At 40.5% G+C, this 14,838-nt stretch overlaps 1 protein-coding gene across 2 annotated transcripts in view; it reads left to right on the top strand.

Moving 5' to 3' along the window:
- The window catches only part of grtp1a (growth hormone regulated TBC protein 1a), a 128,894-nt gene that overhangs the window by 112,850 nt on the left and 1,206 nt on the right, over positions 1–14,838 (top strand). For both annotated transcript variants that reach the window (XM_060833337.1, XM_060833338.1), the window contains exons 6-7: positions 3,686–3,858; positions 12,095–12,280. In XM_060833337.1, coding sequence (XP_060689320.1) covers positions 3,686–3,858; positions 12,095–12,280 — 359 coding nt within the window. The remainder of the gene's footprint in view (positions 1–3,685; positions 3,859–12,094; positions 12,281–14,838) is intronic.

Genomic DNA, 14,838 nt, shown 5'->3' with positions numbered 1-14,838 from the left:
ATCATTTCTTTGAATAGGCAAAAATATTTTATCACTGCACATCACTTGCAACGTTTCTGCAGCTTAAATTTGACAAGTTGACCTACAAAGATCAAGGACAGTGAGACTTCTCAGTTGCACTAAAATAAACAAGTAACAAAGGTCCAATGAGAATGGAGGGAGTTCCGTAGTCCTGGAGGGATGGACAGAGGGGACATGTTTCAGGGATATTCCAATACGAGGTTTATTGCTTAGCTTTCCCTCAATATTTGGATTCTAGCCAATTTACTGCAGTTTGTAAGAGTGCATCACTGGCAGGGAATTAAACTTTCCTTGTGAATTCTATTGGTATCAGCTCAACCAACTTATTTTCATCAGTTCAGCTCCTTGAGCCTTACTTTTAATTTATCTCACCAACATTTACTCAACTCTGTTCTTCATCCTTAATAATTTCACCTCAATAAATACTCAGTTTTGGTCCTGAAAACCTGGACTGGAAGAATGGGAAACAGAGTGCAATTGAAACTTGTTTGCAAGTTGCATAATGCCCCTCAACCCTGTAGCAGCTATTGCTGAAGTCAAATGGCACAGGACTGACGTGAAGAGAAATAGTGATGGGACAACTAACTTCAAATGCAGGCATGCCTCTGCAGTCAAGTGACAGGGCAGCACAGCACCGGTGGTTGCAGTGAGAATGCTGCTATAGATAGATGACCCTCTGTCTCAGTCTCTTGCACATGGTGATCACAACTATCTTGCAAAGAAGCAACGTATGTTTCGGGCCACAGCACATCCATTGTCAATCAATATGCCAGGAGTATGCTAAATGCTAGCTATAGATGGTCTGGTTCTTTATTGAAACAGAAAGAACCCCTTACACTTACTGAATGCTTTACACAACCTCGGGGCATCCCAAGTGGTTTAAGCTTTACCGGATTAAGTATTTTGAAGTATATTCATTGTTATAGTTTAGGAAACAAAGAAGCCAATTCGAGCAAGCACTTTCAAACAGTAATGCAAAAGTAATCTGATAATCAGTTTCAGTTGGTTAGTTATTGGCCAACGCTTTGGAGTAGTCCCTTTCTCTTTGCAAAACACCATTGGACTTTTTTGGGGTTCACCTGATAGGACAAGTAAGACCTTGGTTTGCTGTTTCATCTAGAAGGAGGCAGGTCCAACAGCACAGCACTCCCTCGGTGACTGGATGTTATCTGAGGGCACCTTCTATTACCTATCCAAAAGGCAAATTATAAATTTCTTCTATTTATGCTTCTTGCTAGAAAACCAAGCTTCTGGTAATAGAACAATGCCTTTGACTAACCAGGAGCTGGTAAGTCTTTTGAATCAGAAATTGGAATGTTACCAACTGTACCACATCTGTGTGAAGACTATGTTCTACAGCTGTTAGAGTGCACACGGTTGTCTCTGAGCACTGTCCGCATAATGAGTACATCAGTTTGGCTTTACTGGCTGGTCACCCTGGCATGCCTTGATCATCTGGTAAGTCGGTGTATAAGATACACTAGTCAGGCTGCTTCTAAGGACTTGGCAAAAATCCCTAACCCCCTCACATTCACATCTAATGACATTATCCATCATTCCATCCCAACCCAGTTCATCACAATGTAAGTGGCAGTACTCAATAAATCATCTTCCACAGCTTGGTATCGCTAGCACCAAGGTCACGTTCCTTCAGGCTGTGTAACCTTTATCCCCAGATGATCTAATTAATACCTGCCAAGGATTATCAGAATTAGTGCTCGCTGGTGAAGAAACTGCATATCACAACTTATTAAAGCACTGTGAAGCACAAATCCATCCAGGTTGGCGAAATAGAAGACGTTATTTCTCCTGTCTGTGCAGGTTTCTTATTAAACAATTGGGGGTTGTATGCATTCTTAATGTTAGAGAGTGTACCACACTTGTGGACATTGAATTCTGTCAGTCTCTGTTTTTGATTTGCCCCAATCCCACTGTAATTTTCTTTATTCAAAAGAAATCAGTATACTTCTGTTTTTGGCGTTGTAATTTCTGACTCCATCTGTGGGGATCCAGCAGGTTATTTAACAGGCTGCATCCCAGTGTATCTATTTCATGAGTAGAGAAATGTCAGAGTGGAAGTTCTGCTTTTTAATGAGGTTTCTCTCCACAAAACCTTGGGTGGAGTGTAATCTAGTGTTTACTTAGACTTTAATGCAGAGGATGTCAGCTAACACTTCCGTTAGCACTACCGTACCCTAGATAAAACCAAACAATAGATCCACCCATTCTGGATTTTAGAAAACACAATGAGCAGTTTATCCTTAGCAATTTGGGGTTTTTTTTTGGGGTGGATTGCTGGAACTGAATTTTGTCAGTTTGTAATTTTGTTTGCATTTCAAAAGCAGCTTTTTGCAAAAGGCTCTGACCAAAGAGCACCAATTCTGATCCAGAGCATTATTTAATTAGCCAGTGCAATGCTTCTGGTTGTCTAAAATATGCCAGAAACTGTTCCATTTAATTGGGTATGATTCATCAAAACTTATCACCGTTGCTATGTTCCTGTTCCTGTTCAGCTGTGTTGCTAGATTAGCAATCCACAGGCAGATAAGGAAAACTGGAGCAAAAACAGAAAATGCCAGAAATACTCAGGAGATGCAGCCGCATCTGAGGAGAGGGAGAGAAAGAGTGAATGTTTCAGGTTATTTGCTTTTCATCAGAACGTGGTGCATTACCTTGCATTATTGGTTCCATTTTTCTCTCCGCATCAATGACATTCAAAGCTCAAAAGAAAATCCAGGCAAAGCTTGATAGGTACCCCACCAAATATTGCAGTAAGTTGGCAAGGCTTCTTTGACAGCATTTGCCATAAGCATGACCACACCCCTCTAGGGCAAGGACACCAGATGCATAGGAACACACAACCTTCTAGTGGGTGGCACAATGGTTAGCACTGCTAACCCGGGTTCAATTCCCGCACCAGGCAACTATCTGTGTGGAGTTTGCACATTCTCCCAGTGTCTGCGTGGGTTTCCTCCGGGTGCTCTGGTTTTCAAAAAATGTGCAGGTTAGGTGAATTGGCCATGCTAAATTGCCCGTAGTGTTAGGTGAAGGGGTAAATGTAGGGGAATGGTCTGCGTGGCTTGCTCTTCGGAGGGTCGGTGTGGACTTGTTCTATCTGAGGGAAAAGAATGTCGCTATCCACCTTATCTATGCCCCTCAGGATTTTATAAACCTCTATAAGGTCACCCCTCAACCTCCTACAAGAAAACAGAGACACCATGGAGAGAAACCCAAGGAGAGACAGAGCAAAGAACAGACAAGTTAAATACTTTATGGTACAGTGAGCCTTAGAAAAATACATCTTGTAAAACTTCCTCTGTTTCATGTAAAGTCGTGTTTTTTTTCTTGGCTCACCTTATCAGAATCATTTTCATTCCACCTTACATGTGGTAAAGCTTGAGAATTGTAGTATCTAAAGCACATAAAAGGTGGTCTTTGTCACATTCCATGGGCTATGCCATTTTTAATTGGATTAATGAGGCTGTCTGAGTTCACACCAGGTCATGTGTAATGGGAGGCCCCATTTTGGGAGGGATCAGTCACACCAAACAATGGAGAAATTTAGTTGAACAGTACAGTAAATTTCTGAATTATCCAGAACCACTGGTGAAGAGTGAATGGTGGTTTCCCCTCCCGTTGAATTGGTGTCTGTTGTTTTTGCCAGATTTCTACACTCCGACAATGATTGGGTTAAAGACCGATCAAGAGGTTCTGTCTCAGCTGGTAAAGATGAAGGTCCCTGCAGTGGCTGCATTAATGGAAAGACATAATGTGATGTGGACCTTGGTTGTGGGGCGATGGTTCATCTGTTTGTTTATCGACATTCTCCCAGTGGAGGTAAGTCCATTGGACAAGAGAATCCTAGTCCTACTATATTACAATTGCTAACACCATTAATGGTTTTACAAATCTCCCTATCTTGTGTCTGCTCTCCTAAAATTTTGTTTTCTTCCCAAATTATTGCTGTGTCTTTTAAAGCATTTGCTCACTATTCCTTATAATTTCTGGTATGTTAATTGTTTGCAATCATTAAGAAATTGATCCCAAAAACAATTGTATGTGTATATAGTGTCTTAAAGATTTAGCCCCAGAGGCTAAAGGGTCATTGGCTCCAGGTGACAAGTAACCAGTTCTCCTCATCTGCCCTAATCCACTGGCCTTGAAGCAGCTATAATCACATAAATTCAAGAGCGTGGTGCTGGAAAAGCACGGAAGGTCAGGCAGCATCCGAGGAGCAGGAGATTTGCCATTTCGGGCAAAAGCCCTTCATCAGGAATCAATAACATAAATCCTATCTGCTTGAGCTTTACATGATGATTTGGTTGTTGGAATCATTATTTAACCTGCATGATGCTCAGAACTCCCAATTTCTTAAACAGGTTATAAATGGAGAACAATAATGTTTGAAATGGTATAAAAGTTGATGCTAAATTTTCTAGTGAATGGTGCCACCAGGTGTGTAGATGGGATAAGTGCTGTGTGAGTACTTCTGCAATCATGGGCTGCTTGTCAAAGCTGTCAGTCCTATTCTACTGCAGCCTGCCAAGGAGATGAGGGATGCGAATCTTGGTGCAACAGCATCAGTCCCTGGAGGTTGCACCATCACACGGAATATCTCCTTTTGGCATGTTTAGATCATATAGCCCTTGAAATTGGGGGGAAATTAGCTGATGCTGCATAAGGATTTAAGGTCAGTCAGTCTGATGATTTGACCTAACTTAGCTGGGGTATGGGAACGAAGACAGAATAGCAGGATTCACAAAATACTTGGTAGAAGCAATTGACAGTACAGAAGAGAATAGCAGGGGGTGAGGGGGGGGCAGGGGTGTGGCGGGGGTGGTGAGAAACAAATTTTAAGTTGAGTTAGTGTATTTATGTGAATGCACTAAGTGCAGTAAATATGATTGGGCAGTTAAAGATAAAGATTGCCATGTAGAAATAGGATGATATGACAATAATGGAGACTTAACCCAGGGCAGGATGAGACTGGCTGTCAAATATTCCTTGGTATGAAGCGTTTAGGACAAAAGAGGACAGAGATGTTGATTAAAGAGATCACTGCAGTGCTGGACGTCTCGGGGTTCAAGAACAAAATCAATTTGGTAGAGCTAAGGAACAAAAAGGATTCAGTTACATTGCTTGGTGTAGTTTATAGACCACCAACCAATGGGAAGGATGTGGAACAACAAATTTGCAGGGAAATTAGAGAGAGATAGCAATATTAGAGTAGTTATAATGGGAAATGTCGCTTACCCAAGTATAGACTGGATACTAGCAGTGCAGAGAGCAACGACGGCCAAATGTTCCTGGATTACGTGCAGGAGAACTTCCCAAAGCATTATGTATCCAGTCCAAAAAGAGTAATAAATCTGTGGAATTCCTTTTTGTACAGTACTGGGGAGACTGGGTTGTTAAGTATATTCAAAGCTGAGATAAACAGATTTCTGATCATTAAGGGAAATCAAGAGTCATGTGGAAAAGGCTGGAAATTGGAGTTTAGGATTATCAGATCAGCCATGATCACTTTGGAGCAACCTTAATGGGCTAAATAGCCAATGTGTGCTGCCATATCTTATTTCTTCCAGAATGGATGCACTGTTGGACCTAGCTCTTGGAAATGAGCAAGGACTAAGTGGATCAAGTGTCTGTAAGGCAGCATTTAGGATGTAGCTGTATGGTGAGGTTCTGGACGGTGATGGAGAATGACATTTAAAATTCCAGAGTGAGAAAACTTGACCAACTGATGGAGAGCAGAATTTAATGGGGCTAGTACAGAGCTGGAGAGGATTGGCTACATCAGAGATTGGTGGGAAAATCAGAAAATAAGCAACAGGCTCTCTTCATACAGGTGATGATTCAGGTCTGGTTGTGGTGTATTCCCTCAAATGGGAAAGGTAGGAGAATTCCCGAACTGACCAAAGAGATAGAAACTAAGATACAGAAGCAAAGTGTGTTTATGACAGGTCTCAAGCAGATAATACAGTTGAGAACCAAATGGAATACTGAAGGTTAAGAGGGAAGGTTTAAAAAAAAACCAATAAGAGAAACAAAAAGAGGAATTATGAGAAAATGCTGGCAGCCAACAAAAAGGCATCTCTTTATGGTATGTAAATAGTAAAGTCGTGGTAAAAGGAGGAACAGGGCAGATTAGGGGCCATAAAGAAAATTAATGGAGGTAGGTGTTAAATGAATACCTTGCATCTGTCTTTATCAAAGACGAAATGGTACTCAGATCATTGTAACTGATGAGGAACCTCTGTCACTAGAATGGTTTAACATTGATAAGGAAGAAGTGCTGAAGACTGTTGGTACTTAGAATTGACACAGAATCAGGACTGGATGAAACAAATCCAAATATTTTGAAAGAAGTGTGTGAGAGAAATCAGGCAATAAAGTGCCAGAAGACTGGAAAGTTGCAAACATGACAGCCTTGTTCAAGAAAGTTTCTAAGGATAATCCCAGCAATTAAGTTAAAAATCACAACACCAGCTTATAGACCCAGCAGGTTAATTTGGAAGCACTAACTTTGAGTGATGCTCCTTTTTCAGGTGGTGATGACCTGACGAAGGAACAGCACTCTGAAAGCTAGTACTTCTAAATAAACCGGTTAGAATTGTAGTCACATGGGAAAAAAATGGTTAGTTTGGGAAGGGTTAGTTTGGATTTCTAAAGAGGAATCCATCTTTAGCTAATTTGCTGGATGAGGTTAACAAACGTATATTAACCACCAGACAGCATCCGATACAGTACCACACAACAGACTTGAAGCAAATTTTAGATCATGGTATAAGAGGGTGTGTAGCATCATGGATATAAAATTGCCTGAATGTCAGGAAACACTGGAATTCCCGAGGGGTTCATATTGGGACTGTTGCTTTTTCTGATGCATGTTAATGATCTAGATCTTGACGGGCAAGGGGCAATTCTAATGTTTGCAAATGATACAAAACCTGAAGAATTGTAAACTGTGAGGAGGACTGTGTAGAACTCCAGAAGGATATAGACAAGTTGATGGAGTGGACCAATATATGATTTGCAAATGAGTAGTTAGGGTGTGGAATGCACTGCCTAAAAATGCTGTGGAGTCAGGTTCATCTGAGATAATTAGAGAGGACTGGATGATGATTTGGATAAAAGTAAGTGACAGCACGAGACCAGCACTATGAAATGGTGCTAATGTAAAGAGCTGTGGCAGGCACGGTGAGCTGAATGGCCACTACCTTCACAGTAAGATGTATGTGATTCTGTGAACATTACCCACTGGTAACAGCAGCAATGGTTTCCTTCTGTAGGTTTGTCTTCATTTGTAGAAGATTGGTCCTTCAGCCCAACTGGTCTATTCTTGGTGTTCTACTGTACCCAAGACTTATCCTTCCATGTCTCTTTACTTCCTGTATGCATTAAGTCTCATGTGGTATGCATCAATACTGTCTTCTTCCATGTGACAGTGAGTCCGCATTTCCTCCCCTCTTTCCTATAAAGGAATTTCAAACTGTGTTTCTAGTACTCCCTTAGCTATCTACGCATCCGTATGCAGGAATCCTCCTGCAAAGTGGTGGTTGAGTTCCTGAGATTTGGAACTTCAGATTAGATTAGATTACTTAGTGTGGAAGTCCAACAAGTCCACACCGACCTGCCGAAGCGCAACCCACCCATACCCCTACGTTTACCCCTTACCTAACACTACGGGCAATTTAGCATGGCCAATTCATCTGACCCGCACATCTTTGGACTGTGGGAGGAAACCGGAGCACCCAGAGGAAACCCACGCAGACACGGGGAGAATGTGCAAACTCCACACAGTCGCCCAAGGCGGGAATTGAACCTGGGTCTCTGGCGCTGTGAGGCAGCAGTGCTAACCACTGTGCCACCATGCTGCCCACTAATGAAATGAAATGATTTTCAGGAAGACCTTAAGAAATAGGAACAGGAGTAGGCCTTTTGGCTCCTCAAGCCTGTTCCACATAAATAGGATCATGGCTGATGCGCCATCCCTCCACTTTGCCCGTTTCCTGTAACCCTCAATCCTCTGATCGAGAATCTATATATGTCCAACTTAACAGTACATATGGATTCTGCCCTCACAGCTCTCTATGGCAAGGAGTTCTAAAGACACTCAACTCGTTGAGAGAAGTAATTCCTCCTCATCTTAGTCTTGTGTTGGTGTCCCTTTATTCTGAGATTATGCCCTCTGGTTCTAGACCTTTCCTTGAGAGGAAGCTCTCAGCATTTGCCTCATCAAGCCTCTTAAAAATCCTATTATTCAATGAGATCACCTATCATTCATTCATTCACAACTCCACTGAATATAGTCTGACTGGTTTAGCCGCTATTCTTAAGAAAATCCCTCTACAACAGGGATAATCATGATGAACCTTCTCTGAACTATCTCTAATGAAATTATATCTTTCCTTAAATAAAATGACTAAAACTTCTCTCAGTGCTCCAGATGTGGTCTCACCTGCACCTGGTACAGTTGTAGTAAGACATTCCTGCTCTTAATCTCCAACCTCCCTGAAGTAAGGGCCAACATTCCATTAGCCTTCCGATTTCCTGCCACACCTGTGTGTGAGCTTTGTGTTTTGTGCACACATCCCTTTTGCATTGCGGCTTTTTACAGTTTTTCTCCATTTAATTAATATTATGTTCTTTTGTTCAACTTTTCAAAATAAACAACTTTGCACTTGCCCACTTTATTCTCCATTTGGCAACTTTTTGACCACTTACTTAACTGATCAATATCTCTCTGGGAACTGTTTGTACTCCTCTCTCAATCTGTCTTTCCACCTGTTTTAATGTTGTCTGCAAATTTGGCTTCAGTACATTCGCTTCCTTCCTCCAAGTCGTTAATAAATACTGTAAACTATTGCAGTCCCAGTACTGATCCCTGTGGAACCACACTGGTTACAAACTGCCAACCTGACGAATAAGTCCTTATCCCCACCCACTGTTTCCTGCCCAATAGCTAATTCTCAATCTACACCAACATAATATCTCCAATACCGTGGACTCTTACTTTAGGATTTAACCTTTTGTCAGAGACTTTGTCAAACATCTTCTTGAAGTCTAACTGCAACACATCTGCTGGTTTCCTTCACTCAGGTTGAGATGTCCTCAATAAATTAGTAACATGATTAATCCCCATACCCACAATAACCTACCATCCTCTTGCTTCTTAAGAATCTGTCTACTTCCAGTCTAAAAAGATTCAAAGTCTCTGGGTCCACTGTCTTTTTGAGGCAGAGAGTTCCAAAGATTTCTGACTCTCTAAGGAATAAAAAAAATTCTCCTCATCTCTGTCTTAAATGAACAATTCTTACCTTGAAACAATGACCAATTCAATGTCCTGAGAGCAGGCCACCTAGGTCATCTGTAGGACATAGCACGAACCAAAAGTCTCAGCGTTAAATATTGTTACTAGTTTACTAATGACACTAAAGTGAAATACCATTGTAGATTAGCTTCAAATGAAAATTTACTGTATCGTGTATGGTGTTATCTTCTCACACTCTTTAACAAGTAAGGAGTCTTTAAAAATTAAACTTAACAAAATTAAATCAAATCTCTTTTCATGTACTTGACACAAAGGCAGATTTAAGATTTAAAGTGTTAAAAGGTCCAGCACCATTTCTGTTATTTTTCCATAAACCAGAGGGAGCAAGAGTGTCCGTTCTGATATCAGTCATTGACCTGAAAGAATATCTGTTTCTTTCTTCAACAAGTGCTGCCTTACCTGTTATTTCCAGCATTTTCTGTTTTTGTTATTACAGGTCACCTTGAATAAAATAGGCCAGACAACCATTAAAACCATTGCCTCGAACATATCAGATCAAGACAGATGGCATGTTTGTTACCATTGTCAGATCATTCTCGGTACAAGCCGATGATATATTGAAACTAGCTAGGAGGAGTTAATAAAAAATGTCAGGATCCAAATGCAGATCATTTTAGTGGAAAGTCTTTTAGGAACAAGGATCAGATTGACTTCCCAGTTTAAGAAATGTGACTGACCAAATGAAGTTCCACTAGCTCGTTTAAAAAGACAGGATACCAAATGTTTACACAACGTGGAGTTTTTCACAAGTTTGAAAAGTTGTAAAAAGGGTCGGTTGTAATTTTCTTGAATGAGAAGAAATTCTGGTTCGTTGTGGTGAAGGCCAGATGCAATCACAAAGAAAATGAAGACAGAGACAGGAAAAGGGTCAAAATGAAATCTTGTGAAAAATCAAATTGCTTTCGGCAAAGCCAGTTCTTCTGTTTGGCAGAAGAAGAGAGACAAGCTCTTGGACAAGGTTACTAGAAACATGTAACACCAGGAGAGTTGTGTAAATAGCTCTGGGATGCTTAAAAAAAGCAAGTGTTTTCTTAGAAATTGCAAAACAATTTGAGGGTGTTATTGTTTGATCAGTTGAAAAGGAACTTTGGAAAGCTAAACTGCAAGAGGAAAGGTTTGTAAGAAGATTATTTAGTTGAGAATTGTATCTTTGAAACTTGATGCTGTTGGTGGAGAATCTGTGACCTGGTCTGCATGCATAAACAATAGCTTGTAGTGGGACTGTGTAGCTACATATTGTCACGTGTCCATAAAAAATTGAGTTGTCTTATGCCTGTGCTTTGTACTGATGTAATTAATAAGCAGGCAATTTTCACTTTTAAATTTTTTTTCTATTTGAATTCTACATAATTTGTTGTTTTTGATGTGTTGGAGTAAATATTACAAAAAGTAAATCCCGCAGGCAGTTTCTTCATATGCAGATCATTCAATACATTTTGTTTATTTTTTCCATGGGATCCTAATTATACTTAACTCCATCACACTTCAGAACAAAAATTGTCATTATGAATTATAATCTTAAAAAATGTTTTGCTGTTCCTTTAACATGTGCACCATAAACTGGCTTGTAGCTTTTTATTATCCCTCGCCTCCTTAAATTGGAAGAGAATACCTAGAGACACATTCTTGCAGTAACCAGTCCACATAAGCATAGATTTGCAATTTTAGAAGTCTTGGTTGCATTAGTATATCAAGAAATATTGGGCAGTAAATCATAGAATCCCTACAAGTGTGGAAACAAGCCATTGGCCCAAGTCCACACCGACCCTCCAAAGAGACCCTCCAAAGACCCTCCAGACCCATTTCCCTACCCTACTACTCTACATTTTCCCTGACTAATGCACCTAACCTACACATCCCTAAATGCTATGGTCAATTTTTCATGGCCAATTCACCTAACCTGCATATCTTTGCATTGTGGGAGGAAACGGGAGCACCCGGAGGAAACCCACACAGACACTGGGAGAATGTGCAAACTCCACACAGACAGTCGCCCAAAGCTGGAATCAAACTGAAGTCCCTGTTGCTGTGAGGCAGCAGTGCTAACCACTGAGCCACCAAGAATACAGATATTATCGTAATGACACAACATTCATTTACAGGACTGGCTGCTGCTGAGCCTAGGACAGATTGTGAACAAATCTGTAATAGTTCATTAATAATTAAATAATAACTGACATCTATAGGAGTCTTTGCTGAAACTGCTACAGTGTTTACCTCCATGTTTACCTTTATCAACTTATGCATGGACTTGACATTGCAGAACATATCCTGACTTTGTTGCTTAAAACATGTTCCCCATTAGCCAGTTGAACTATTCAGGCTGAGTAAATGGTGCAAGCTCTCTGTGTTATCAGTAGTCAATCGAAACTTTTCAAATTATGGGCTTTAGGACACCTTTTCCTCTGTCCAGTATCACCAAGCTTCTTAGAAAATTCATGCTGTCACTATCTCTTTTGCATGCTTATCTTTCCTTGAATTACCATTGACCTCAGTGACTTAGCTTAATCTGAAAACCAGCGAGATCTGAAATCTGGCGTGGCCAGCTTGGAAGATTTGAGATACAATTGTTTAACAAAGAAATCCTGCCTTTCTGCATTTGCTTCTTTGCTTTATTAACTGCTGTCTTCACCCATCTTACCCATTTCTCAAGAATAATTTTTGCAATTTTGTAATCCTATTCCATCTTTTGTTTTTCACAGTGTAATATGTTGGGAAATATTTCTTTCTTTATCTTAGACTGTTCTTCGGATTTGGGACTGTCTCTTCTATGAAGGATCTAAAGTCACCTTTCGTGTGGCCTTGACATTAATAAAGTACCACCAGGCTTCCATTTTAGAAGCTAACAGTTTCCCTGCCATCTGTGAGAAATTCAAGGAAATCACACATGGGCCTCTGGTCCAAGATTGCCATGGTTTTATGCGGGTGAGTTTGTTCTTTCTGGAAGTTGTGAAGTCAAACACCGTTCAGACTATTGGAGTATTGATTGAACAAAATGTCACATTTCTCCTGAAAATTAATTGTTACAACAAGCCTTTTCCGTTTTGTGTGTGTGGGTGCAGAGATTGGATTGAACGCTTGTGTTCATAGACTTTTAGTACATGGAAGTGTCCCAGAGTGTTTCATTCTGTCATAATCCAATAGTATTGATGACAGAAGGAGATGTTACAAATTATAACCATAGGTGTTCACCATTTTATGGTCAACAGTGAAGAATACAACACAAGCCGATCATTTCAGTTGGTTCTAGTATCAAAAGGTTAGGAACATCACTTAGCTTATAGTCTAAGAGCCTAGTTGTTCATATTGTGTTTGATTCTCACAAGCAACAATACTGATAAGTACCAGTCCTTGGAGCTTGTCTATAATTGTCCGTTTCTCACAATAACTTGTGGGTAAAAAGTAAGATGACATAGATATATGATTAATGAAAGATGGAGAAAGATCCTTTCCATGAGGGTTTGGGGCTGGGGTGAGCAGTAGAACAGTTCTGGTCACCCCACCATAGAATGGATATTATTAAACTAGAAACAGTGCACTAAAGACTTACTAGGATGCTACCGCAACAAGAAGGTTGGAATTATGAGGAGAGTTTGGATAGGCTGGGACTTTTGTTTTCCTGGATTGTAGGAGACTGAGCCCTTATAGAGGTCTATAAAATCATGACATAGATAGTCAACAGCATTTCCCCATGGTAAGGGGATCCAAAACTAGAGAGCATAGATTTAAGATGAGGGGAGAGATACAAAAGTGTCCAGAGGCGCACTTTTTTAACCCAAAGTGGTGAATGTCTAGAACGGGCTGCCAGAGTGGTGGAAATGAGTTCAGTTTCATTATTTAAGAAACATTTAAACAGGTACATGGATGGGATGGGTATGGAAGGATATGGATCAAACAAGGCAAATGGGATTAGTTTAATTGTGAAAACTGGGCAGCATGGACAATTTTGGGCCGAAGGGCCTGCTTCCATGTTGTAGACCTCTGTGACTCTATTTATAGATCATGTAGGTCATAGAGACTCATCCATGCTGACCAGATATCCCAACCCAATCTAGTCCAACCTGCCAGCACCCATGTAGGTGATGGGGAATATTTAGAAAGGCTACATGGGATTAGGATGCTCATGAAGGATAAACTGTACTGTGGACTAGTTGGACTGAATGTAGCCTCTTACACTAAATTAGTCAGTTAAGACATTTGGAAGTTTGAATCTTGCTGATGTGGTTGTTAATTGGCTAGAGACCCCGTTACTGCCCAGTTTTAGTGGAGGTGAACAATCTTTTCCCTGTCTGATACATGTAGAATTATGTGGACATTGTGACAGAGGACATGTTGGATCAAAATAATAAAATGCTATAAATACTGAGCAGCAACTGGCGAGGGGGAAAGAGTGTTCTTATTTCAGGTTACCTTTCATTAGAATTGGGAAAAAAATTAAGAGATCTAATTGATTTTAAGCAAGTGCAGAGGCAGGAAAACCAAGATAAGGGAAAGAACAAAAAGGAAGGTTTGAGTTTGCCTTCCACCCTGATTGATAAACCCTTGACGATATCTGTTCTGTTTCTCATTTCAATTCTCACCCTTGATCTTGCTTCACCTTCTTATCAGCCTCAATATCAAAGGATCACCTTCCTGGCTTGCCATTACCTCCAGTATAATGCCACCATCAAACACTTCTTCCTTCATCCCCTTTCAGCGTTCCAACGGGACTGAACACTCCTCAACACCCTGGTTCTCCCTTCAGTCGCTCCAAACAACCTCTCGCTTACCCACAGAACCTTCCCCTGCAAATGCAGGAGTTGTTACATTTACCCTTTTACCTCTTCCCTTCTCAATCAGTAGTTCAATACACTCCTTCCAGGTTAAACAGTAATTTACTTATATTACTTTCAATTAGTGTTCTCTGCCCCCATTGCAGTTTTCTCTGCAATCTGCCAAATGCAGATTAGATTAATGCTTTGTAGAACACCTCTGTTCAGTCTGCAAGCATTATCGCGAACTTTACCTTTGCTTGTCATTTTAGTTCTCTGTCCCACTGAATTTTGTCCTCAGCCGCTGTCTCTGTTCCAGTGAAGCTCAATGTAAGTTGAGGGATAAACACCTCCTTGTTACAACCATCCACAGAGTTCAAACATTTGAGATCATATCTATTGTTTCCTTCAGACAACCACTGTTAGTGTTAATCTGTTATGCTTCATCTAGGATACATCTTAGTGATTCTCTTTATCATTCCGCTTGCAACATCACTTCTTTTGTAATTTCATCTCTCCTGTCTTCCACCCTGTCATAAACATTCCCTATTATTTCCCTCACTCTCTCCATTTGCTTCTGTACTCTCAACCAGTCACATCACTAATATTTCCCAATTCTAATGAAAGATCATTGACCTAAAGCATCAATTGTATTTCTGTTCACACAGATGCTGCCTGACCTGCTAAATGTTTCCAGAATTTTGTGTTTTGCACAAATTTCCAGCATCTTAA

The sequence above is a fragment of the Hemiscyllium ocellatum genome, chromosome 12 (genome assembly GCF_020745735.1).
Source record: "Hemiscyllium ocellatum isolate sHemOce1 chromosome 12, sHemOce1.pat.X.cur, whole genome shotgun sequence".
NCBI lineage: Eukaryota > Metazoa > Chordata > Chondrichthyes > Orectolobiformes > Hemiscylliidae > Hemiscyllium > Hemiscyllium ocellatum.
Note: the sequence above shows the minus strand (reverse complement) of the source record. Positions and strands in the feature narration are given on the sequence as shown.